At 38.4% G+C, this 26,937-nt stretch overlaps 2 protein-coding genes across 6 annotated transcripts; both read right to left on the bottom strand.

Moving 5' to 3' along the window:
- Positions 1 to 1,549: 1,549 nt before the first annotated feature.
- On the bottom strand, positions 1,550 to 8,141 carry soat1 (sterol O-acyltransferase 1). Of its 5 annotated transcripts, none has more exons than XM_034880876.1 (16): positions 7,936 to 8,141; positions 7,346 to 7,497; positions 6,320 to 6,378; positions 5,405 to 5,553; positions 5,182 to 5,241; positions 4,924 to 5,031; positions 4,504 to 4,789; positions 4,243 to 4,321; positions 4,015 to 4,099; positions 3,889 to 3,934; positions 3,661 to 3,790; positions 3,210 to 3,307; positions 3,009 to 3,107; positions 2,669 to 2,804; positions 2,423 to 2,568; positions 1,550 to 2,276 (listed from the first exon to the last, which is right to left on the bottom strand). In XM_034880876.1, the coding sequence occupies exons 2-16, from the start codon at positions 7,494 to 7,496 to the stop codon at positions 2,199 to 2,201; spliced, it is 1,710 nt and encodes a 569-aa protein (XP_034736767.1). In that variant the 5' UTR covers position 7,497; positions 7,936 to 8,141; the 3' UTR covers positions 1,550 to 2,198. The 5 variants fall into 5 exon arrangements, with proteins under 5 accessions (XP_034736767.1, XP_034736766.1, XP_034736765.1 ...); XM_034880875.1 differs by having other exon boundaries at positions 7,346 to 7,513; positions 7,969 to 8,141; XM_034880874.1 differs by having other exon boundaries at positions 7,969 to 8,141.
- A 1,011-nt stretch (positions 8,142 to 9,152) lies between these two features.
- si:dkey-21p1.3 (collagen alpha-1(V) chain) lies at positions 9,153 to 25,772 on the bottom strand. The gene is made up of 51 exons (XM_034880873.1): positions 25,730 to 25,772; positions 25,574 to 25,627; positions 25,406 to 25,450; positions 25,232 to 25,285; positions 24,786 to 24,830; positions 24,630 to 24,683; positions 24,461 to 24,505; positions 24,209 to 24,262; positions 24,014 to 24,121; positions 23,863 to 23,916; positions 23,730 to 23,783; positions 23,271 to 23,315; positions 23,123 to 23,176; positions 22,720 to 22,764; positions 22,408 to 22,461; positions 22,002 to 22,055; positions 21,848 to 21,901; positions 21,531 to 21,584; positions 21,326 to 21,379; positions 21,094 to 21,138; positions 20,927 to 20,971; positions 20,084 to 20,191; positions 18,919 to 18,972; positions 18,710 to 18,763; positions 18,477 to 18,530; positions 18,172 to 18,279; positions 17,839 to 17,892; positions 17,598 to 17,705; positions 17,281 to 17,331; positions 16,639 to 16,692; positions 16,449 to 16,502; positions 16,283 to 16,336; positions 16,028 to 16,135; positions 15,883 to 15,936; positions 15,604 to 15,657; positions 14,349 to 14,402; positions 14,212 to 14,265; positions 14,024 to 14,077; positions 13,825 to 13,875; positions 13,672 to 13,725; positions 13,346 to 13,399; positions 13,207 to 13,260; positions 13,073 to 13,126; positions 12,967 to 12,984; positions 12,665 to 12,727; positions 12,316 to 12,501; positions 12,061 to 12,196; positions 11,856 to 11,962; positions 10,636 to 10,716; positions 10,329 to 10,538; positions 9,153 to 10,126 (listed from the first exon to the last, which is right to left on the bottom strand). The coding sequence occupies exons 2-51, from the start codon at positions 25,619 to 25,621 to the stop codon at positions 9,974 to 9,976; spliced, it is 3,417 nt and encodes a 1,138-aa protein (XP_034736764.1). The 5' UTR covers positions 25,622 to 25,627; positions 25,730 to 25,772; the 3' UTR covers positions 9,153 to 9,973.
- Positions 25,773 to 26,937: the final 1,165 nt, after the last annotated feature.

The raw sequence follows: 26,937 nt of genomic DNA, 5'->3' as shown, positions 1-26,937 counted from the left end.
CCAGTCGCGGGCCGGATCAAACGGCTAGGCGGGCCGCATTCGGCCCGCGGGCCGCCAGTTGATGATCACTGATCTACACTAATGAGGGCTTCAATAGATCATTTTAAATGCTCTGCACTATAAATCTGTAACTAAGATAATATGGTCTGTATATGTATGAGTATTTAAGGAATGACTGGACTCTTAACTGCCAAATATCCCTAATAAATAAAATCCTAGTGATTTGTAAATTCTACACAGATGTATATAGACAATCTACACTTTTATCCAGCTAATGAAGTGCTTAACAGTACTAGTGTATTGTATCTGATTATGTGCAAATAAACTCTAAATAAATACAGTTCAATACTATTTAATTGTCACATTGACCATGACATTATACATTTATGATGCAACATATTCATAAAAGACGGAACTTACTTCTTTTTTTTCTGAATAGTTCTTATACTTTGATGGGTCTTTAAAGAATGTATTAGACGTTTGACTACATCAGTAGATATAACATACTGAGTCATAAGCATGTCACCTGACAAAATGAGCTATTCAAGGCCAGAGAAAAAAAAAAGAGACCACAATGAACACAAATTTAACTCATAATGAAGACAAATATAACTTAAAACAAATATAATTTTCAGAGCAAAGCATATAAATATCCTATCGAAATATAAATATCCTGTTTCAATAAACAACATTTTTGCAGGTTGGCTCTTATATTACATTATCCTTGATAACAAAATCTCAAAGGCATAAAGCAAGATTAAAGCTTTAGCCAAATCTGGAGTTCTCAGGACTCACTTAGTAGAAAGTACCACAAGGTATTCCAATATTCTTGCTATTATCTGTACATATTTTATAAAAACAAAAAGGTTGCTGGTAATTGTGTTTGTTACTATAAGGGACTCTGGGAAAGCCTCTCTTGTGCCTGACCACAAGTCAAAGTCAAATTGAGCAGAGGATGAATCAAAAGTAAAAGCTTTTAATACAGTGCCACCTTGTGGTCATGTTTTTGGAAGCGCCCTGTTAGTCATTGCTGGTCTTTACTTCATTTTGTGCATTCCACTATTCACAACTGTAAATACATTATCCCTGCGTTGAAATGTCAGAATTGACATTAACTGTGCATTCAGTTGGTGATAACCTCAAAAAAATACAAATGTGTAAACAAATTGTTTCAAGACCACAGGAACTAAAAGCACACTGAGCATATACATTCCTTCTTCTGTTAGACATTTAAAAAACAAAACACTCTTATTTTGTGTACTCAGTATCTGAAAAAACAATTTGTAGCCCTTTGTGCTAAATACGTATCATCACTATTTCAATGTTATATCATTCTAGCAGCCAGCTGCAACATTTACAGTACAAGTTGGGATTTCACCAACACATAACTCTCAAACTGAAATATTTAAGTTCAGAGGAAACTTTGTATCTATGAAGCTAGATCTATGGTCAAACCAGTTAAATATTAAAATCTTGATGAATACATTCAGCAGTCAGAATACATTAACTCCATGTTTAACATTTTATCTTCTGGAGTGTAATGTTTTTGATAGTTTCCTATTTATTATAAAATTATTTCCATACTATATCTGCATGCCAAACCTTCATTTTCTTCTTTAGTAGAATTGACTGCAATCTTGGAACCCCAAAACAGCGGCCACAACTCCTCATAAATTTATACAAACACCAAACAGTGGCCATTTTTCAAAATAAATCTTATTGGCAGTGAAAATAAATCACATTGAAAGGCTTTCCAAACATATTAAATAATATTTTTGATAGATTAGTAATTGCAAACATGATATGTTATGTTTGTATAGTGTATTTGTTTGTATTTTGCTGCCATAATATTTGCCACTATCTTATTGGCACAAGGAGCGATTTCATAGTTGATCAAGGCAAAAGTAATACGTTAAATTGTTACATAAGCACAGAGTTCACATGTGATTTTATGTGAACTTGTATTGTAAATTTTGTTGGGTCTGTCTTTTAAACAGGTAAGTAAGGCATCACTGTGACGCTGCTCTCACAGTAAAGAATATTTTGGCAGATAATGATTGGATCTCTTCCATACATTCATACACAGACTCATGACCTTAGTGCAATGAAATAAAACAAACTGAAAGACCAGAACTTATGACAGCAGAAGAAAAGCTGGTCAAATTTATATTGATCCTCAGCAGTAGTCCAAATGTAGATCACGGCCTATCAGAGTCCGCCATCAGGCCTCTCTGACAGCTCCAGGAGCGAGGCTTCAGTAAATCAAGGAATGAAGGCTGGAATTAGAAGAAAAAATATATATAAAAGCTAATTTTGTGTCTATGCTCAAGGTTAGCAAAGCAAAAGCTAACATTCAGCTGTATCTAAATAATCAGCATATCAGTATTTAGAGGTCAACACAAAGAAATGCTGCAGGTGTTACCTCCTTCAGGGGGCAGTAGGACTGGGCATACCACTCCTGGGAGTAAAGACAGATAATGACTCCCTGACCCAGGAAGAGGGATGTCCACATGATTATGTTCCAGATGGGACCTTTCCTTTGGTCATGCAGAATGAAGTTGAACATCACTGTGAGAGAGAGAAAAATGGAAGTTGAAGAGTGGAAACATAATGAAAAAATAAATGCAGAGAGATATAGACTAGACCACACAGTGGTTGTTTCTCTTACTTCCAAAGCACATGAAGAGGCAGAAGAGCACGGGATAGAAGAAACCAAAGCAGATTGCAAGAATGTACTCGTGGACAACTGCAGATACCGTAAACACCAACAGCATGGCTACTGGTCGGAAACGCCTCTGAGACATCTGGAAGACCACAGTGGAGAGAACAGACAGGTCAAAACAACAGTGACACACAGCTTTAACTTGCTCCATGCATTTCACAATGATAACGACTTTTCACACTTTTTTTATAATTACACAATAGTCAGCTAAATTCCCTATAAACCTGACCTAAGCTACTGTTCTTTAAAAAAAAAAAAAGATTGTACCAATAGAAAAACCACTGACCAACAGTAGATCTCGGTACACATAGTAGTACAGCCAGTCATGGACCACTACGTTCCAAGTGCGATAGTAATTAGCAAAAGAGGTTGAGTTCCACCAATCCTGTAACATGTAATCAAAATGAAATTTGTCAAATACAGAAGCACATTACAACATAAAACTTAATTCACATTATGCTGTGGCCGGCAGTGACAGAAGAAGTACCTTGTAAAACATTCTGTCAGCAAAGCAGAGCATCTCAGCAAAAGCATTTAGCCAACAGTGGAGGAAGGCAAAGAATCCCAGGAAGAGGATCAACACTCCTACAATTGAAAAACAAACAAAAAAAACACATTTTTACTACTGTATCCCTTGAGACCGAGGGAGACTAAGGAATGTATGAAAGAGTATTTGTTGATAAGGGTCAACAAGCTATTTTTATTTTATTTATAAGGGACAATGCACACTAATATTACATAAAAGTAAAATGTGCCAGAATTAGCCTGGAGGTTATTTCACATCCGCTATCCCTGGACTGGTGGTAAGAGGTCACGCTAAAATTAGATAAAACGATTAAGCTAACAATGATAAATACAGATGTGGCCCATACAATAAAAGTTGATTATACTGATGCTAAAAGACAACATAAAAACAGGAATCCAGTGGCTGAGCTTACCTGGCAAGATGGAGTTAAAGATGCAGAGGACCATGGCCCTCACGTCAAACAGCTGCAGACTGATGCTGTGGAACTGAGGGATGCACAGCCGCACAAACACATAATAGGCATAAAACAGACAGCCTAGCACCTGTGGGGTGGGGATGGATGAAATTGTCAGAAAAATTAGCTGTTACCTTTCACAAATTGAAATAAGCTCAGCCTTAAAATATGAAAGAGGTTTGGTACCTGAAGTAACTTTGTTGCCACATAGCCCCATCTGATCACTGGGTTCCTATATAAAGTGAGAAACAAGGTGTTATCTTCATATGAACTACTATATGGGGCAAAAAAACAAGCAGGTAGTCTGTTTACCTGGGGTACTTGTCTCTGTAGATGAGTGTTGGAGCAAACAGAAAGTAGATATACTGAGAGACCTGAGGGACCACTGGGCGGGGACCTATAGAGGATGGGAGAGACTGCTTATCAGGACATAGGGAACAGGAAACCAATAGCAATAAGAAAGGTAGTAACTGGATGAATTGAAAAATAGGAACTGCACATGGATGCAAATGAGAAAAAAAAAGAAAAAAAGTGACGTACTGGTCTTTTCTTTAGCCCAGATTAGGACTCTTGGTACATTCTCCCTGACAAAGGAGTGGGCTTTCATCATTAGACGCACCTGGAATAAGAAAAATATAAAAAACAGACACAGCAGCTATTACAACTCTGTCCACAAAGTTAATTCTCTCAAGAAGAGAAGGTGAGTTTACACATATTTTAAAAAGACATCTGAAAGTGAGGCAAGAAATAAGGCTGAATACAACACATTAAGTGTGGATGTGATCCACACTGGTCATCTACCTGTTCCAGGATGATGATGAAACAGGAAGCAGGTGGAAAACTGTTGGTCACCACCACATATGTAGGCAGGAATCCCACACCCAGAGCTTGGTACAGCAGGAATGCAGAGCCAAACAGCACACTGCACAACCTAGGGCGACTGCAAGACCCAGACTGGGTCTGGGACCACAAACGGAACAGGGTGTAGGGAACCAGCAACACAGACAGGAACATGCAGATCCATGTGCACACCACCAGAGGGAACTGTCCAAACGCATAGACCAGCAGGTCAAAGTGCAGCACAAGTCTGAGGCAAAGAAGATGAAGAAGAGAGGAGAATCTTTAAGTCACAGCACATGAAAAAGTATCTAAGGAATTAACTGGTATAACAAAAGCACAATAAAACCATAAGGCATTATACATGGCAGTAGTACACATTACCTGCCTTCATCAATGACATCTACCACCAGTGTACTGAGGATAAAGAGAATGAGCAGAGCAATAAACATGTGGTAGATAGTCCTGATGTGGTTCACCTCAAACAGCTCACTGCAGAAAAACAGACAGCAGGCGATTAGAGTCTACAGAGCTACACTGATGTCGACAATCATTAAGCAGCAGCAATCTCCACTGCACTGTAATGAACAAAAGGTGGCAATACAATTATTTTATTTCTTTCAGCTCAATGTTTCAACTTACTCTAAGAGGGACCTGCGACTGACAAACAGTTTGCCCTGGCCATGAGGAGGCCGGAAAGACCTGAAAAAAATTAAATAAATAAGAATGACGTCAGTTGCCAGCAAATCGTTTTTTGTTGGAAAGAAGTGTGTATAACCAAGAGCGAAAAAGGGAAAAGTTTGTCCATATATGTGCTGTAACAGTAAATTGCTTTGATAGGCTAGTAGAAGTTAAAAGACAGCACCCGAGTTTACTTCTCTCCTTGTCTGACAGCGGAGGCGAGAAGACAGCCGGGACAGGTCCATGCTCCAGGCTGACCGACTCCTCGATGAGACTGTCCATGAAATCATTAACCTGACTGTCAAACTGATGCATCAGGTCACTCTTAAGGGACTGAGCAATAAAGCAAAAGACATAGGAAGAGTCACCATTCATAGTTGACAACTACTTGCGCAAATGTGGCAAATTTTGGTGTTAAAAAAGGTGAGAAAATTCAAAGTTACAGTTACACCGCTTATAGTTTTTAACGCTCAAGAGAGAACAGACATAATTTGAAGACGATATTTTATAAAGTGTCCTCGAGCAACCCGCACTTGTCAGCAGTTGCTCTGGATACATAATAGGTCAAATGTGAATGGAGAAATGTTGAGCACGTTTCCTCAAGATGGAATTTTGTCCAGTTATTTAAAAGTTGCTACGTAAAATTTGATTTCAATGTATTAACTTATTTTCATATCAACTGCCATTCTGTTCTTACTTCTAGTTGTCACAACATCTGCTGGTTCACAGCTAATCCATATTTTCTACTGTCAGAACATCTTCAAGATAGAACAAACTGGATTAAATGATATTGATAGAATTGAGAGAGGCTCAAATCAAGTGTATCCCCAAATTTACCAGAAAACATTAACAATTATTAATAAACCCAATAATTAAAGTGAGTGCAGACAGACTATCGGCAGAAATAAAACATACAAAATAAACAATAAACTCTACTTTTGACTGGGGTCGTGTGTCAATCTAAGCTTAATAACTGATTAAATGCAGGATGACATAATAAACATATCAATTGGAGGAAACCCGAGATCACTTGTCCTAAGCGGCCCATTCCAACAAGCTGGTTGAGCATTTTCTCAACTCAAATTACTGACTTACTAACCTCTGCTTTTCTTTTCAGTTGTAGCTTTTTGCTGATGACATGCTCTACTTCAATTTTTCCTAAAAGTGGAAAGAGAGCACACAAGTTTGAGCATATGATAAAATAAAACCTTGTCAACATGCTGCTTTGTAGTCTTCCAATAGCTAAGGAATAAAGCTAAGTATTCTGGACACATTAAAATTAACAACAGAACTTCGAGATGGTAAATGTATTAGTTTGTGTTGAATATTTCGATAAATTACCAAAAGACAGGTTGGCTATTTGGGGGACATTTGAGGAGACGGCGCATAGAAAGACATTACTCTTTAGTTTTATTTTTTAGATACACGTGTTCCTTAAGTGATTGAAATGGGTGTCTATCGTTGAGTAGTGGATTGAGATCGAGTAGATTTGAGTCATTGTGTTGTAAAAATGTCGTAGTCTGCAAAAAAGCAGTCAAATTAGGTCTTTAAAAGCCAATGTTGCAAAGTCCAACAGGAGACACACCTATGACATCTACGTGACTGCTGGTGTGGTTAATTATAGGTTATTAGACTTGGCTGTCTAATGAATGAACAAGTTCGGACAGTTATTGAGGTCAATCACGCACTGAGACAAGCAGCAGCAGTGGCTCCAACCATCTGTTAACACTTAAACAGCAAAGAAAAAACAGACCGAACTTGACATTGTCGCAAAGACAACCAAAAATTACATCATAACTTTTTTTCACCTTCCAAAATGTTTGTTTTTGTTGAGTGGTCAGTATTTACCACTGTTTAACAGTCATCAGTTCTCATGATCAGTTCATTGACTTTCATTTCTTGGCAATTTATTATCTTTGTTAACCACACCAACTGTTCCACAGGCCACATCACATTGCTTAAGACGAAATACACCCTCACATGGCATGGCTTTAGTGATTAACACATCCAGGGAAATTGACTGAAATAAAAAAGGGGAAGGTAGGGGTTGAATCAACATGTACATTGCATCAAATCTTTCACTGCTGTCTTGGACCCGCTGATGAGGGAGTTGAGCAGTTCTTACCATTGCTGGAAACGTGGTTGCCTCCATTGCCTTGCTGGTGTTGCTTTTGATTACACTCCCCATCCAAAGAGTTATCCAAGTCAGGGAAGGTGGGCATTTTAGGAATAGCTTGGCAGCGAGACCGGAGGACACTGTCACCCCCACTCTCCATCCTTAAGACACAGAAAACTTCAATTTAAAAAATAAAATCAGTGGCAGCATTACCAAAGACGTGCGTCTTGAGGACACGTAAAGCAGGTCGTGGCACTATCACATGGATATGAATGCAAAGGACTTGACAAACAAAGCAAACCCAGTTGACATTCAAATCACTCTCGCATGACGCGGACACGCAGCAGACAGAAGGCTACAATTTAGTTAGCTCGCATCAGCTGATACTAGAGTCAGTAGGACAGGCGGCCAGTGGGCTAACTGCACAGCTTTGAACATAACCAGCCACCTGGTTTAATGTTAAAATGTAACGTTATTAACGTTAAAGCCTCTGCCTGGTGACACTCTCAGTTTGCTAGGACTGAGGTCTAGTCAAATGAGCCCACTTGTTGGTGTTTATCGTTAGCAGCAAAAACATGACAGAAACGACAGAGGACATAAAAATGCTGTTTGCCGACTTCCTGGATACCTACTCGCTTCAAACTGCCGGACGCTCTCTAGTTTGGTAGACCTCCGAGGTTGTCGAGTTTAAACCAATTTGATACAGTCTATGGTTCAAACTCCTTCAATCCCGACAACCTGTGCTGCTGCTCACCTTCCCCATTGTGTTAACAGAGGAGATGTTGAGCAGGGCAGCCGACGCTGATTGGTCGAAAGTCTCTCCTCCTTTTGACGTCACCAGCGCCCACAATGTTGACCATTGCTGTCATTAGACAACCACTTATTAGTATGCCAATGAAAACACTTGCCATGTCACCATATTATATAATAAAAAAGAACATTTTACTATAACCGGCTTTACGAATGAAGTTTAATACGAATTATTACCCAAACCCCTGACAATGACTGAACAGAAAACGATTTTTTAGACAGGACTAGGCCTATATGTCACAACCCAACAACTTGTAACAATTTACGAATATACAAAAACATAAATGTCTCCACATGCACAGCATGAAATAGATGACAAGGTTCATATTCTCTCACTTACAGTGCAATGTGTAGCTACAGGATTCCCACTGTTTGCTGAACTATGACCAGTGGTCATTGATGAAACACCAATTTATTTATTTTATTGGTTTACTTGACCGGGACGTATGCTTATTGATCAACAGAAACAAAGAATTGTATTTAGGAAAATATTTCAGGAATAGGCCTCATGGAGACACACTTTTAGCTGATTGAATGCCTTCCAACTACATTTTAATTCAGGGACCCTGTTCATCACATCAGGGGATATTATACATACTATAACATATTCCAATGACCATCCATTTGGGTCTGTGGTTTTGAGGCAATTGTTTGCTTTGCCGTGCCTTGTTTTACCTTTCTTTCAGAGGCGTATTCAATGCAGTACTTCCCCAAATTTCACAAAACATGTATTAAACTAATGTTAAAGATCAAAATTTAACTTTGTGTTAAGTTTTATTCTTTGATGTTTTCTTTTTAGAAAAAAATTTCAGCTCAGCAAAACTGTTGTAAACTTTGAGCAACACAGGAAAACATCAATAATCTCAAAAATAGATTTTGGCTTTGGTGTACATACGGTTTATCACCTTACACATTTAATTAATGTGTACATGATTGTCTCATATCCAGTGCATATCAAACTTAGACGATTCTGATATCAGCTGCCTGGGTGCAGGCCGTTTCTGTCACAACAATTCTACAAAAAAGAGTAGAAAGTCACAGTAGGGCTCAAATAAATGGGACAACACTAGCTGTCTTAGATGGACAGATGTGTTTCATTTCCAATTGTGTATGTAACAAAACTCATCTTCTACGCACATGAATGAAGCAAACATAATTCTTATAAATGTATACATTCTGGGTAATTGTGTTTTCTATCATGACATGGCACATTGAAAGGCAGCAGCAAGTGGTAAACTTGATTGGTGTAAGAGCGCAACCTACACATAAATAAAAAACAGTTACAGCTTAATTATCACAGAGGTAAGAGCAAAAATCTACGCTATAACCTACATTCTAAATAATACCCATTTTTAAGTTGAGCATCTAGTGCATGGTGCAGGCAGGTTCAGTAAAACTACAACAGATGTGCACGGCTAGATTTTATTCCACATGTTCAATGTCATACTTTTATTTTGATAGTGCTGTACATCCTCCACCTTTGAGGATGATGAGACACCAACTACACTGAGATGTGATATAAACACTTACTTCCTAGTCAATTTCCTTAAAACAAATACAATTAGGTGCTGCATAAACATTAGATAACAATCCATTCAATGCTTCATATGATAAAATCTAACAACTCATTCAGCATGTGACAATTCAATAAATATACACAAAACAGTACTTCACTGAGCAAATTAATCTGAACAAAATTATTTTATGTAAAATATCTAGACACCATATATCCCTGCTTATTAAATAAAAGAGATATTTACAGTTCATTTAATCACACTTGCAAAACACACACAAACACACACACACACACACACAATCACACACAGGTCACAAAAAGCAGAGGGGTCCCAAAACAACAGTGATTTCCGGGACAAGGGGAGATAGCGACCTCATCTCTACACCCAGATCCCTGACAGGAAGTAACTCCATATCACCTCGATGCGGCTCCGTGCTCCCCCGAACCATCACAACCACCCCGGTCTGCAGAATGATCAGATAGAAGAGACACAAAGAGAATGTGTAGCCCATAGCACAGTGGGAAAAGATTTCTTTCCAGACAATATGTAAAACCTCCTACTGATTAATTCAATTCTCTCTGTTCCCATATCTATATTACATTTTGCAGTTGTGGAAAACTGCAAAAATTGTGTTTTTTGACAACAACTAAAAATTGTGTTCTTACCTCACAGCCTTTTCTGTAAACTGTGGTTAGGTGTGAAAGAATTTCTTTGCCAGAGTCTCCCAGGAAGTGAATAATCCTATTGGCTGAATGGGTTGTTCCAGCAGTGCTGGAATGGTTTGCTGTACACGTGACAGTCATGTTCTGGAAAGATGTGTGGCTGTGTAACCGTAGAAACCTCAGCTGGACAATGTCCACACCAGCATACTCAAACTGTCAGAGACAGAAATCATTCATTATAAGTCTGAGGAAATGGCTTACTGATGTTAGATGTACTAAATATTCCTCAATCAATCTACAACTGTGTTACCTTGTTTTCACCGTGCTGCTGACTAAACCACTGGACAGGCAGTTTTGATTTCTTCTTCATTGGTTCCCAACGTAGTTTAATCTGAAGGATAGCAAATTATCGATATGTTTAGAGCCATTCTTGGTACCATCTTATTCCACCATCTTATTCTTTAATCTTAGTCTTTACTTTGATCCAAAAAGTGTGGACAGTAACACCCTTCTTTCTTAGGATCTATTTTTTTATTAATAGGCCCACACTGCCTTGTGTAAAACAGCTTTATGAATGTTGATTCCTTCACTTAAAATCTGCAAAACAAGCTATCAGCATTGCAAACATTGGTGATATTAGGACATTTTAAATTACTGCTGTGGGAAATTGAAGCAATCCTATCTAAACATCAATGTCGTAAGGCAGGGGTCTTCAACTTTTTTTAGGCCAAGGACCCCTTAGCTGAAAGAGAGAGGGAACAGGGACACCCATCACATTTATTTAAAAACTTGACCTGCATGTTAAACTGGGCCTACAATAACGTGTAGGGCGGCCTAAAGCCTTTACACATACCAATTGATGGTTCAAACAATACTAAGCTATTAAAATAATAGTTACTGACACAATCACATGTTTATACATCATGTTTTAATGTTAAACATACTGTACATGTAGCAAAGTGACTGTTTCTGCCTACCTTAGACCATCAATGTTGTATAAATTAAAAAAAAAGAAGTTACACGTGTACATTGTAATGTTAAACCATGGGTTCATATCATGTTGTTGTTGCAGTTGAAAACATGAAAGTGAGCACATTTCTCAAACTGCACTTAACCTGCACGTTTAGTTCTCCTGCTTCAGTTCACAATTTCGCGGGAACCTATCACAAACTGACTTATTTAGTGCTATTGGCAGGTTTTAACATATGGGTTTAACACGATGACGATAGAGAAGCGACCAAGCAGCTTCTTGTTTACATTCAACATAGCGTCCACCAAACACCACCAAAGCGAAGCGACCTGTAAATGCCGTTGTCGCTTCTACATCACCCGGATCGTTGGTTTGATTGGTTGAAGGACTATTTGCGTACAAAGTCATTTGAACTACGCCCGTTGGTCACACCTCTTGTGCAGAGAAAGTAAAGAGCAGACTCCCCAGACCACTGCTCAATCTAAAATCTATTGAGCTTGGCTTGGTTTGGTGATAGCCAAATCACTTAGCTTGCTAATTTTGGGTGAAAACGAGTGTACCTGAGACTGTAAAGGGTCAATGCAGGTTGTTCCTCCTGCTGTGAAGTTACAGAATACCTTCACAGCATCATAGGGACAGCCTTGATTGGGGTCCATGTAAAAGTAACCTGAAATAATAACAGACATGAGTGCCTGATCACTCATACTAATATATATGGTGTATTGTCAGAAACAGATCTACATATGGGCCGATTTGGACTCTCACCGTCATTCAGATGTGGGTGTATGAGTCCCAGCTCGTAGCAGGTGGTGGCAGGATCGTCTTTAGTTCCCTGCGGCCAGCTGAAGGATTCTTCAGCCTCATCTACGTCAGACCATCTCCTGGACACTGACCTGGGCCACTACATAAGAATGCATCATTAAGATATTTAACCAGACAGTTAAATCCTTAAACATTATTTACCACTAACCAAGGACAATGAGTAAATTAAGTGTCTTAGAGAAGAAAGTGTGTACCAACTTTTTTTTGCCCTTCCCTTAGCTTCAGGAGGCTGGGTGTTTGTCTTGATATTGGCACATTTTTCAGTTTTGATCTTGTACTGGGTCTTGTTTTTGGCCTTAGTTCATTTCCTTGACCTGGTTTTGGCTCAGGCCTTGATTCCTGCTTTTGTGAATGCCTGTGCTTGCCTGAGGAACCTGGTTTTCCCTGTGAAGAGCATGGGACAATCCTCTGGGCAATTAAGCAGTACTCACTTCCATCAAGCTTCAAATGCATCTTAAAACATTACAGAATGTTACAGTTAACATTGTTAATCAGGGCAAGCATATTTTTAGTTTTTTATGGGGATTTTGTCAAAAAAATTTCTTACTGGAGGTCCACGCTTGCCCTTCACTCCCTTTGGTCCTCTGCTGCCTTCGACACCTTTCATTCCCTGTACAGGTCCAAACATAATCAGGCTCTGTCTTTATGCAAGTAATGAATAAAGACTAATCTCCCTATTTGCAATCGAGGTAAAGATGGAGGCAACTAAAAGTAATGCAAGACTGAAATCATTCCAAGTTGGATACATCAGCTGTCCACCAAAAGGCTTTCTTAACAATCATAAATTGAAAATTGTAATTTCATGATGCTGATTTCTTTTTCAAAACAAACACAAAAACAGTCTCTCACCTTCTTTCCAAGCTGGCCCTGTAACAAAAGCAGTACAGAAATAACTTAGTAAAATGTTTCAGTAAACCTTTTTTGTATACTGTAGCTGAATATTAAAGCAACGTACGGTGAGTCCAAGAAAGCCTTTTCCCCCAATTGGACCAGGAGGACCTGTACCCCCCTGTTAAAGTCAGTCAGTTGATTAATAACTTGCTTCCAGTTACAAACAGTGCAAAAAAACAAAAGTAAAACACAACTCACCTTCTTTCCCTTATGACCTCTTTGACCTTTCAGGCCCTGCAAACCAGGGTTCCCCTAAGATAAAAGTTAGAAATTTGGTCGACCAACAAAAATGATGCCTTTTTTGGATTTAAATGTTTTAAAATAAATTTTAACCAACCTTTAGCCCAGGTGGCCCGATTGGTCCAGGTGTTCCCATGTCACCTAGGAGACCCTGCAGGTGAAGGATAAACACTTTTTGTCTGATTTCTGCATGTTTGTCAATGCTTTAAATTCCTAAAGCTATGCAACTGAACCATAAATAATATTTGGAATAAATCTTTCATAGTCTATTTAACTGACAGTGTCCACATCAGCAGAGGATGGGCAGAATGTATACGGTACAGAGACAGGATGGGAAAAAGCATGGATTAAAACATTATGAGAAACAGAAGCCCTGGCTCATATAGGTAAGGATTTGTGTTGCAATGTGTATCTGACTTTTACCTTTGGACCAGTAATTGCAGACCTGCCCTTCTCTCCTCTCAGTCCTGGAATACCCTGTATCAAGACCAGCGATGATCACAGATGCTTACCGAAAGGCAATATGTTAAGTCTATTGGTGATCTTATTAGTATGCTGCTGAACAAACTTGCATACCTTTGGCCCCATTGGTCCAGGTAGTCCTTTTCCGTTTGGTCCAGCTTTTCCCTGAGAGAAACGTGATAAACACCACATACTGTATATGGGAATTACATTAATAAAAAGTATATGCAGTGCATATGTCTATAGTGAAAACACTGTACATATACTGTAGTTATTAGTATTATCTTAAATTTAAAATGACATGATATTGTACCTTGAACCCTGGTGCTCCAATGTTCCCACTGATCCCAGGAGATCCAGGATTTCCCTACAACGTTACATGTTTTAAATGTGTCACAAAGTGCATCTGTATGCCAAACTAGAACAGACATTATGAATAAGGGTATACTGCCATGGTTCTATGGTGGGTGCAAATTTATGGATGTTTTTTTTGGAGTTTACCATTTTGCCAGGCCTGCCAGGTGTTCCAGGAGCGCCTCTGAAACCAATATCCCCCTTTGGGATGAGCAGGGAAGGGACTGGATTTAGTAAAAAGGTTGAACAACAGAACAAATTGCAGTATGTTTAGTTTTACGTACCGGATCTCCTTCATTACCCTCAACCCCTAGTAACCCATCCAAACCGCTTACGCCCTGAGAACAAGATCACAATAAAAATATATTAACATTTTGTTTAGATAGCACTTTTAAAGCATGCTATTCAGATGAAAAGATTTACAGTGTTGTAAGGGGTTAAAAGCAGCCAGACCACAGGTGGCCTTGTATGTAATTAATACCATTTTAAATGTATTCTAAATTGAATGGGCAACCAGTGCTGTTATGCTAATATTGGAGTGATATGACAGAACCTCCTACACTTAGTTAATAATCTGACAGCTGAGTTCTGGATAAATTGCAAGTATGATACTGAGTGAGAGTTTAAACAGGTAAGAGGAGAGTATGTAATTTATATATAATATAATACAATAGCCTGTATTATTTTTTTCTGTGTTGTTAAAAGTAAGGAAGTGTCTCATCTTGGAGATATTCCTTGATTCAAAAAAACCATTAAGCAATTTCACCATGCTTGGGTGATATTTTGTTTATGCTGCTCAAAGGATACAATCTTTGCCACTGGCTTAATGTTGGCCTTTAGTAAAACCAGGGAGGACTTAATCTGTACTTTTTCATGCTCCGGACCAAACATTAGGACCTGTGTTTTATTGCTATTAAACTGTAGGAAGAGAGCTGACATCCAATCCTAGATTGGACAGATAAACAGGATTGCAGTATGGTTAACTTATTCTGTTCATGTGAGTTGAATGAAAGATATAAATGAGTATCATCAGCGTAACAATGAAAGTAAATATTGTGTTGCCTTATAATATATCTAAGTGGTAATGTGTACAGTGAAAATAAAATTGGTTCCAGAATATCTCCACAGTTCCACAGGTGATGTTAGATACTGATGATTTAAGATGCTAGATGACTTAATATATGACAAAATATTTCCTGTTTTACAGATACGATGAGAACCATTACAGGGCAACTACAATGATTCCTGCCCATTTCCTCTTTCAATAAAAACATTGTGCTATGTAGTGTCGAGGCTGCACTTAAGTCCAGCAGCATAATACAGAGCATTTTCCAGAGTCAACAGCCAATAATAAGTCATTTAAGACGAGAAACCAATCGTCAACATATTCCTACATCAACAACTACATCATAGGTTGCAGCATAAACGTTTTGGTTTGCATGTTATTTTATTTTTAATTCTTGACATGAGCAGTAAGTCAGAACGCAGTGATGGATTTAATGATATATGTATGTTTGATTTGCCAAAAGGGATACTTGCAGGTTTCCCAGGTTGTCCAACAGGTCCTGGTCTACCCGGCGGGCCTTCAGCTCCCTACAAAACAGACTTCATTAACTAATTTAATCCTACTTTTATTTAAAATTGAATAAAATCTGAAATCAAAGACAGCGATTAGGATTGTTTGCATTAGGTGACATTAAGTGCATTTCTTAGAAAGTATGATTAACATTATGGGAAGGAAAAAAAAATGTCATGGGGTATCACAACAATCGTATCTGTTTGTTTTGTTGAGGCATTACAGACAAAAATTAAACTCACAGTTTTTCCAGGAGTTCCTTTATTTCCTTTCCTTCCAGGCTGGCCTCCTTTTCCCTTTATAAAGACATTATCTCCTTTATGACATCCGTTTTTCTTCTTCTCTGTTTTAGATTTTAATCTGAGTTAAGAAATTACTTCCACTTACTTTTGGCCCCTGGCTTCCTTTAGTTCCCAGAAGACCGGGAGGACCAGCAGGTCCAGGTCGACCTTTAGCACCTGAAGTGCCAATGAACCCCATCTTCCCCACAGTTCTCTAAAAAAATACATTCACACAAGACAATATATTATAATGAAGAAATACATCTTTAGTACTGTTGCAATTCACTAACACTAAATTATCTAATTACAAAGGCTGAAAATCGCAAACTCAGTCCTTGTGAATTCAAATATGCTGGCTCACCATTGTGCCTCTTGTCCCCGGCTCTCCTTTCGCCCCTGTTTGACCTCTAATGCCCTGGGGATTACAGATGGAGACATTGCGTCACTGTGGTAACATCTTTGTACACACCATTAAATATGCCTGACTGGATCAATGATGTCCACAGGAACACATAAGGACATCCCACCATGTCTCCTGTGATGCCTTGAAGACCGCGCTTGCCCTTCTCACCGTGACTGCCCTGAATTGACACAAACACACAGCAGAGATCATTAGATTAGATTAGTATTAAGCGAACCCCTTTAGCTGGAAAGATCACACCTGCTGCAGCACTGAAGAATTTAACTGCATCAGGTTGAATAAATTGTACAATACACCTTTGGTCCAGGGATTCCAGTTTTTCCCTCAACACCTCTCTTGCCTGGCAAACCCTGAAAAACACATGAATGAAGTGAAATTAATTTTAAGAACTAAAAAAACAATAAAACAAGATAAGGTTTTAAGTTAAGTCATATTTGTTTCGTATGGCAACTAATTAGTTAAAAGCCTCGTATGCACAGCACATACAATCTATATCAGTATCATGTATTTAACATTGACATTTAACTAAACACATGCTGAGAAACTAGCCATCTAGTGGTTGTTTTCAACATTTTGTATGAGTAATACGTTATGTTGCAGATCAGGGTGACCTGGATGTAACTAGGTTGAAACTTTCAGCTCATTCAAGTCACACAAAATTTTTGTAATGGCATAAAAATTCAATGTGGAGTTTCTAAGATGGGAGTCAGTGTGTTACCATACCAGTAAAATATACCACTAACATATCTACATTTTGAATATTGACAAATGCCTATTTGTACTTATTGATGTGCCTTGTTTTGCTTTTCTGTTTTGTATTGTTGAAATGTAATTTAAAAACTCAACAAAAACATTTGTCAACAAAAGAAAGATAAGAAAAGTGGAGTTTCTCTTGAATAGTACATGGTAAATATGTTAAATTAAGTCTAATAACATACTGGTGTTGATGGTCCAATTTGTCCAGCAGGTCCTATACTGCCTGGGGGGCCCTGGAATGAGAAGCCATACAACTTACAGTGTTTATTTCCAGTTGTGTCATATTCAAACAATAGTATGTACAGCATCTCTTAAAAAGACATTCTCTGAATCACTATGTTTATAGAATTCAAATATATGTTTTAGTGACACTTGACATAAAAAAGACAAGCTTGCACCAAGCATATGATACATGAAGCTCATTATGATTGGTGTTAGTCATCATCATACAACATTTTGGACATCATTGACAATCAAAGAATCCAACTGTGTTACTAACAGTGTGTCCCCGGAACCCCTTTTGGCCTTTGACCCCGGCTCCCCCAGTGTTGCCCCCTGGTCCAAACTGTCCAGGCATGCCTGATGAGCCTCTGGTACCTGGCTCACCCTGTAAAAGCATCATCATCATCATCATCATCATCATCACACACATCACACATTTCAGACTCTAAACCAAACTTTCAGCATTCCCTTTGAAGACTTTGACCACAGCCTCATTTGAAAGTCCAATATTGACTAACCTTGAGCCCTGGCACTCCATGTTTTCCTTGATCCCCTGGTGAACCCCTGTATCCCTGCAAAAGAGGGTTGATGGTGAAGACAGGGCAAAGGGGACACATTGTCCTGTTTTAATTCACACTTCAAAAATACACAGCACACGTCATTGGGTCTCATAAGTCTATTAATATTTAAGATCAGTGGCTGTGAGGCTGCCTGACTTTTAGATTTGGAGAATGATTCTGATGCATTTTTAGGGAATAAAAGACACAATGATGCAGATGGCATCATCTTGCGTCACTCTATCAAAGTAAAATATTTTAGTAAAATATACTTTAAAAATAACTCCTATCCACCTGTTTCCCTGGTGGCCCCTTTGCTCCCTGTGGCCCTTGGTTGCCTCTGTTGCCTTCAGCTCCCTTTGGCCCTTTCTGTCCAGGAGGCCCAGTGTTTCCCTTGTCACCCTGAAATGTAAATAAAACAAATGAGCCAAAGTCTGATTGATGGATTTATGTTCCATCTGCATGCACGGTTTGTGTTTGCTGCTTTTTCATATTATTTAAAGGTTGTAATGACCATGAAGATTGTGTAGTAGAAAAACAACACTTTTATCCACAGTTCAATAATAAAATGACACATTTACAAGATGACATTTACTCACAGAGATGCCTTTTCGTCCAGCAAGCCCCTCAGGTCCCTTCAGTCCAACTGGACCCTGAACACAAATGCACTGGGTTACTCATAAACATGTCCAATGTTAACATGAGGATACAGACTGCATAGGCCTCCAATTCTTTTTTTTGTTGAAGATCAGACATTTTAGTACTTTACTACTTTTACTACTTGCATTCAGATACATGAAAAATGATGTGACAAACAATCTAATCAATCTACCTCCTCACCATCGAGACCAGCAACTCCTTCCTGCCCAAAAGCTCCTCTAGATCCCTTAAAAGATGAAGGAAACAACTGAGTTATGAATCATTGAACCATCATTGATTGTTTCTGACATGTATGCACAGACCACTCCATCACTATGCTACTGTTGTATGCAGCATTTTCTAAAGCGTGTTTAGAGAAGCCCAGTAAAAGAAAAGTGTTACCTTTTCTCCTTTGACACCAGCGGATCCAGATGTTCCCTGAGGCCCATCTTTACCCTACAATCAGGGTAAAGGGAGATCAAAGCAACAATCACACCAAAATATTTGGTTGATATTCGTTCCCTACATCCTGCTCTTAAAGTGCCTTGAAGGAAGACAGGATGCTTGTGCACTACAAACTCATCTTGGTGAGCTTGGAGCAGTAAGTTCTTAAAGGTTCCTAAAATATGTTTGTGTATATTTACCAATAATTAAACTAAAAGCTGTGTGTTTATTTCATTTAGTGACCTTTATCAAAATACATACAAAATACTGTACGTCAAACGTCTGTGTGAATATACTGTATCTTTTCAAAATTTTCTAGCTTTTAAGGTGTTTTTTGCAGCAACATTTCTCATCATGATCACTTCCACAATATGATTTCATATGAATTATTACAGACGGCAGGGATATGAACAAAATTTGCAATGTATAATGTATCCTCAAAGACAGGTATTGAAATATAATGATGAAGAGGACAATTCAATTGCCCATACAACGAGAGTCATTCAAATCCAAAAATCCTAATGATGTCTGGATGATTCTCCCTTTTTAAAAAGGAATGAACGGGACAGAATTAGAATATTAATCTTTAATCTTAAAATGTAGCAAAACTACGTTTTTTAGCACATTCAAATGCAATCAGGATTACATTGAGGGAGTAATCTATGACACCCTGGATCAACATCCTGACAACAGGCCTGACCTGACCTGCCCTGGTGACTAACTCTTGCTCTATGCCAAATAGGAAATAAAGACACTTCCTTTTCACTCATCAGATCAAGCTTATGTCAGCAGTTGTCGCAAAGAGGACGGCTGTCAGCCAATGGATAAGTAAAACTTAAATTGATTTGTGTAAACAATGTTTTACCATTTTCATGCCACTATGTGAAAGTGGGAAAGGTACCAGTGTGAAGGCACACGCATGCATGCATGCATTTGGTCCCTTATCTGTTCGGTGGTTTTTGTCTTTCTTTTTTTATGAACAGTTTAGCCTGCTGTACATCTTGACTCGGGTTGGCAGATGTTGATCTTGAACATTACACTGAGCTAGTTTTCATTTCTCTCCATATGAGTTCATATGAGTTAAAGTTCAAACTTGACAACAAAAGCAGAAAAATAAACTTACTGGGTAACCTGTAACTCCAAGCGGTCCAACAGGACCTTGTGGCCCCTGGTCACCTGGAAGGCCATGGGGCCCAACCTCACCCCATGGTCCAATGTTACCCTGGATACCCTGGAAGAAAAGATAAATGTTTAGTGTTTGAAGTTAAATTCCAGGTCAAGACAGGTTTATTTGTTTATCATTTACAATATCTCAAATTGGCCGTACAAACTCTCATTAGCTATGGTTGCCAACCAAACCCCAGCTTTCTGGGAGGACAAAGAAAAACAGTCTTGTCAACTAAGCTTATTGTTGCTTGTTGTTGCGAGTTCTAAAAACTTGTGTGTATTTGTGTGTATTCTGTGCTTCATCTGCATAGAAATGGAAAGAAGTGCAACTATAGTTACAAAAAAGCTATTAGAATAAGGGCAAAGTGATCAATCAATGATCAATTAAATACATACAGTGAATGTTACTAATTGTATATTTGGTGCAAGCATATGTTTATTCTAACTGGAAGCTGAAGATTCAAAGTCAGCACCATGACAGAGTGCACATTGAAAAGGTGGTTTGAGCGGCTACTTGACTTCTTTCTCTCTAAGGGGAATTTTAAACCAAGTACTACATTTATGTAATATCTCTTTAAAGGGTTTATGCTGAAATAAACAAAATACAAAACTGAGACAAAAATGAAGCACATCTATGTTTTCCAAAAAAAGTCTTCAAATAGCAGTATCGGTAAGACAAGTGAGTAGGATACTCTAACACATTTTACGCAGAAAATGTATTAAAGTCAACCACAGTGATAAATGTTTGAATTGATGGATGGATGGGTTATATAAAAGAATGAATGAAAGGAAATCTTACAGAAGATCCTCTGTATCCTTGTGGTCCAGGCATGCCCATCTCACCCTGAAAGAAAAAGTAATAATTTTATTTGATAACAATATATATGATATAATGTGATATATTTATATAAAGTAGCACTGATAGTGAATTAACTGCAGCAGTGAAACAGAACATAATTCACTTACTGTGCGACCTTGTTTCCCCCTTGGTCCCTCCTCACCTCTCTTACCCTTCACAACACATATGATGAGGTGAACACCACATTAAAATGTTAAATACTATGAGTGAGAAACAAAGTGAACACATTTGTCCAACACAACAGAATGATACTATATATAATATATATAATACTGACAGGCGTATAGTCTGAATAAAAAGCAAGTATTGACAAACATAAAGCTTTGAATTGACGGATACCTTTAAGCCTTCACTTCCTTGAAGCCCTCCTGGGCCTTCTTTACCTTTAACCCCCTAAGGAAAACCAACAGTCCTTTAAGCATAACATTATTATGGCCGCAATTAAAATATTTCATTGTGGCACTACAATATATTTGGAGCCCAGTTGTTCCAAGAGTTTGCACTGTAACATCCTAAAATGCCAGATGGTGATGCTGTAACTCACTCTCTGTCCTTGCTTTCCTGGTGTCCCCTTTGATCCTCTGCTGCCAGCTTCTCCCTGTTGATTGACACAAATGTACAGCTATATGAATCAAAATAGTTCAGCACCTTATATTTAGATAATTTGGAATGTTGAGTAACCTACAGTAATGTGGTACGGCTGTGTAACTACAATAATAATGTATGAATACCTTTTCAACCAATCTACTCCTAACAGAAATGAGATCTGCTTTTGTTTCATTAAATAAGGTAGGAAATGGAAAGAAAAAGAAAAAAAGAAAAAAGATCACATTTGATGAAACAAAGGTGATTAACACTCACACTCATCCCTACGGGTCCTTGGAGGCCAGGAGCTCCTGTCTTCCCCGGCAATCCCTGTGGAAGATATTTAGTAGACTATCAGTTGTCCATACGTGACACTAAAACACAAGCAAATCTACTTGTTCAGTGTTTATTATAGGGAGGTTAAACGTACTTTTGGTCCTGGAAATCCAGAGTCGCCATTATTTCCATTTGCACCAATGCGTCCCTGATAGAATGGTGATATTAGTTTATCACATACAGTGTCTGTCCCTATCCTAGCTACTCCTTTAATAGTCCCACTGAAGAGTCATTTCTGAGAATTATAGACTTTTAGCTCAAACAAAATACTCATAGGATATATATGGCAGTCGGCTGACCGTTTTTATTCAGTTTGTCCTGCGTATCTCCATGAATACCAATCCTATGGCAAAAGCCTTCCCACTCTCTTTATGGATATGGAAAACTCAGTAGAAACAGTAGAAAGGCCTTTATGTAAACATGAAGGTTCTGAACTCTTTAAAGGGATGTGTGATTGATTAAAGTCAGAAATATGAACATTTACATATTGTTGGTCTTACCAGGGCTCCATGAGGTCCATCCTGACCCCTGTTACCTGAGGGACCTTGAAATCCCTAAGATGAGACGCAGATAATGTCAGACCTTTAGCTAGTTTGTTTGGAAGAACTAAATGACTGATAAATACCAAAAATTCTATATTCCAAATCTATAAGCTACTTGACTAAAAGGTAACATGACAGTCATTGACCAGTATTCAAAATGACTCAAATTCTATCAACCTCCAAGTATTTAAATTTTAAATGAGACTTAAAAAGCTCAATAATTTTAACTGACTATATTTGATGTTTACATAATGATGAACATCTGATTACCTTTGGGCCTTTAGGTCCAGTCACTCCAAGGAATCCATTCATTCCCTACACACAAGGTTTATACACATAAAATGCATAGGTTCATTAACATTTATATTAGCAGGATTTTGAGAAGTTTTGAGAGACATTTTTGAACACACTAAAATAATAGACTTACAAATGGGAAATTAACATTCGAAATTAGTTTGTTAGGTCATCATGAATTGATTTGTATAGTCTACAATCTACATGTATATACATAGATTTGTAAATATATATCTAACAGCTTTAAATCTATGTTGAACTGTTAATTAAAGCCATTTCAGTATTGTACAAAAATAGTGGAGAGTAAGAGTGATTATATGTTTAGACTGGACACTGTAGTCATATAAGGACAGAATAAGAAGTGTAGCCATATAGGAACCTTAATACCAGGTTCTCCTTCACGTCCTCTCTCTCCAGATATCCCCATCGCTCCCTGCAAGCAGAAAGCACAACCACATCAGTAGTGTGGATTTAGCACAATGATCAGCATCTAAAAGAATCTTAGAGTCCACTTCACTCATACTCACAATGGGACCTGGCAACCCAGAAAATCCTGCTTGACCCTCTCGTCCCTTTGACAGGAAATAATTATGATTAGGATATAATATCTACTCCAGGAGTTCCCATTATGAATGCCATGATGTTTCACTGGAAATATTTCCAAATTGAAATAATCAAAGGGACACATAGAATCAGATCAGATGCTATCACTTGAAAAAGGATATACTGACACCTGTGGTGACTTGAATGTATGATCAGTATGTTGAATATTGGTGAATATTTCTATCAGTTTGGGTCAAAATGTCTATAAAAACACATTATAACTACCTTATATTTTATTTTAGTGGCAAGTTGTAGCCATCAAACACATTTACCAATAATTCACATACTCATGTTACCATCAATGACCTATGAATGTGCAACCCGTGCACAAATATTAAAATAAAGAATAAACATTTTCCACTTCTTCCACATCTTTGTCCTACCTTGTCACCTCGAGGCCCAGGAACTCCTTGACTACCATTTGGCCCTCGATCTCCCTACAAAACATTCAAATTCATTCACACCTCTTCAAAATTTCACAAACATTTACTTCTTAAATACTTCTTAAACACTTACCTTCAGTCCATCGTTTCCCTGTTTCCCTTGCTCCCCCATGATGCCATCAAAGCCCTACAACCATGAAGGCAGGTAAACTTGATTATCACAGTTGCTATAGCATCATTAGTGAACATGTCTTTGTATGACTCATTATGTCTATTTCGCTCACACTGGATCCAGGAAGTCCTGGTGACCCAGTCGGGCCTCCAAATCCCTCAAGTCCTGAAGGGCCTCGACGCCCCTTAAATCCTTGCTTACCCGGAGGCCCTGGAGGTCCCTGTACACAAACACAAGCCGTTGATGGTCTGATCAATAAACTGACCAACAGTCAACTGAACAGATAGACAGGAAGGACCCAACTCACCAGGTCTCCATTGAACCCTGGATTACCCTTCTCACCTCGCTTGGCTTTTGCCCCCTGGTAGAGAAAGGTACACGCACACGCGCGCACACACACACACACACACACACGCACACACACACACACACACATTTAACATGGTACTTATTGGAACCAAACTATCTGTTAAAGTATAACATGATATGGTTAATACCATTAAAATGATGCCCTAGATTATAATTGAAGTAAAAAGATAATTGCTTTAAGTAATCTTACAGGATCACCTGAGGGTCCAGGCTTTCCTGGATTCCCATTGGCTCCCTGCAATGAGAAAGAAAAAACATATACTCAATCTTCAACATAATACCACTACAGCACATCTGAGTTTATATCTTCTCTAATAATTCATTTTGCTTGTACAGAGGGTTTGGCCTTGTTGTCTTACATTAAGACCAGGGGGTCCAGGTTCTCCAATGTCCCCTTCATCTCCTGGATCACCCTGGTGATACACAAAGACCACATGACCGAATATTCCTGAAATTATGGTTTAGTTGATTGATACATTTACAATTTTAAATTTTTTTTCTTAAAGTGTCCTCACAAGGTCTCCTTTAGGACCTGGAGGTCCATCTGGTCCTGGGGTTCCCTGTGAGAAAAAATTAGATACAATGTGTGTATGTTGGCTCGTGATAAAACGGATTACTATCATTATTATTATTATTAAAAGTATGACTCCTGTTTGTGGAGAACATTTCACAAAGAAGCAGTTACTATTGTTCAGAATCATACCATCTAATTTATCAAAACAAGAACTGTATAAAAGTAAAGCATATTATTGCTCACAATTAAAGGAAAATAGAAGTTAATATTCTTCTCCCTTTTTGTCATACAACTTTATCCTTTTGTCTCATGTTTATGGCCTACACATGACAAAACTACAGTGCCTGTAAATCCAAAACAACTTACAATAACACAATGAATCTCTTTCTGACGCAGACCAAACTCATTCTACTGTAGAATGAATTGCTTCAAAAGGTTTTGTTATACCTGAGGGCCACGAACACCGGGAAACCAAACTTCTCCATCAGGACCAGGCTCTCCCTGAAGCCACACATGTATATACACAGGTTAGACATTTATTAAGGTTATTAAATGCCATTGGCTTAAAGTTATTTGGTATCTGTGAGAAAGAGTACATTTGTGCGGTAAATGTCTTGTCACCTGTGGTCCAGCTGCGCCTCTGGCACCCAGTTCACCTTGATGACCCTAATATCATGAAATATTGTGTCACAAATATTTATATATTATAAATATATATATAATATATATTAACAAATATGTTTATTAGTCTATTTGGACTACAATTTGATCAACTAGTCATTTACTTACGGGAGGTCCTTTAACTCCTAAGACACCTTTAACTCCTCTGGGGCCCATTTTGCCCTGAGCAGAGGACAGATTAATGAATGCACTTCCTACTCCAACATCGTTATTTTATCAATTAAATGAAAACGTTGTAGTCTTTTCTAATGTTAGAAAACTTACAGGTGGGCCTGGTGGTCCACAAAAGCCTTGAGCGCCAATCTCTCCCTGAAAATAATCAGCAGTGTATCAAACAGGGATAATAGGCACCAAGGGCTGTGTGTTATGGTTGGGGTTGTCTGTTGTAGTTTTTCCTGTTAATTGTGTTAATTTGTTCCCGAAGTTTCTTGTTGTTTACTGTCTCTAGTGCTCTCTCTTGCGTGTTCATCCTTGTATATGTTTATGCTTCAGTTTCCTGTTTTATTTTGTAGTATCTGTCTCTCCCTTGCCATGACTTGCATTCCTTCCTGCCTTGTATTTCCCCACCTTTGTGTTTGCCCCAGCCTGATGTGTTTCACCTGTTCCTGACCCCTGGTGTCACCTGTTTCTTGTTTCACACTAGTTACCTTGTGTATTGAGTTTCTGTGCTGCCTTTGTCTCTTGTCAGTTCATTGTCTTCCCTAACCTGTCATTCCCTGTGTCTGTTTCTCTCTTTCGTGTCATCTGGTATTCTAGGGTTTTTTGATTTTGTCTTGGTTTCGACTGACTGCCTGCCTGCCTGCCTGCCTCGGGGCTATGGAGGAAAGAATATGACTTCTAAAGTCTAAAGTACTAATTCTAAATAACTAAAGAAGTCTAAGTAAATAAATTCAGCTGTGCGCATTTAGGCAGATGCTTTGCATATCTCACAGAAAAAAATGTACAGTGTGATCTGTCAAGATCTGTTCATCGCTACCTAAACCTGAACCAAATGCTCAAAGCATTTTAACAGTAGAGAAACAGATAGATGGGGGACAGACTTCACATGCGGGGGACGTACAGCAGCTAGCTAAATCTGTTGACATAAACATTTTAGTTTCAGCAAATATCTTTGTTACAAAACAATTGAGCTAGCAATGTAGTTTTTGTGTTCATGTGTGCAGTATTTATTCAGTATGTGAAATCCTATGATCTCAACAAAGTTTGACTACACAATGAGATTGGCACTGCAGTGATGCTTAGCTAATTCTATGGACCTCGGTGCTAAACGCATCACTGTCGTGCTAACGTTAAATCCCACCCTCTCATGTATATATTGCTAATAGGTTTTACATCTGTGGAGAGAGTTTCTCAAAATCAAATATGATCAAACACGGGATAAGCCTCATAACCGGATCATTCATGTCAAAAAATACACAAAAATGCAAGCACCTTGGGTATAGTGATAGCAGCCTCAATAACAACCGCTAGCA

This window comes from Etheostoma cragini, chromosome 9, assembly GCF_013103735.1.
Source record: "Etheostoma cragini isolate CJK2018 chromosome 9, CSU_Ecrag_1.0, whole genome shotgun sequence".
Lineage (NCBI taxonomy): Eukaryota > Metazoa > Chordata > Actinopteri > Perciformes > Percidae > Etheostoma > Etheostoma cragini.
The sequence above is the reverse complement of the archived record's forward strand: the minus strand, read 5'-3'. Positions and strand labels throughout refer to the sequence as shown.

Bases quoted from the DNA above. Each gene is read 5' to 3' on its own strand.
- soat1 (XM_034880876.1), bottom strand. From the start codon at position 7,496: ATGGAGAGTGGGGGTGACAGTGTCCTCCGGTCTCGCTGCCAAGCTATT. The intron at 5,032-5,181 runs GTAAGTTGAAAC...GTTTTTCTGCAG, and splicing joins AGTCGCAGGTCCCTCTTAGA to TGAGCTGTTTGAGGTGAACC. The intron at 3,108-3,209 runs GTACTTCTTCTG...TACATGTTACAG, and splicing joins CTGACAGAATGTTTTACAAG to GATTGGTGGAACTCAACCTC.
- si:dkey-21p1.3 (XM_034880873.1), bottom strand. From the start codon at position 25,621: ATGGGCCCCAGAGGAGTTAAAGGTGTCTTAGGAGTTAAAGGACCTCCC. The intron at 25,451-25,573 runs GTAAGTAAATGA...TCATGATATTAG, and splicing joins TAGGAGTTAAAGGACCTCCC to GGTCATCAAGGTGAACTGGG. The intron at 13,876-14,023 runs GTACAATATCAT...CGTTTCTCTCAG, and splicing joins TTGGAGCACCAGGGTTCAAG to GGAAAAGCTGGACCAAACGG.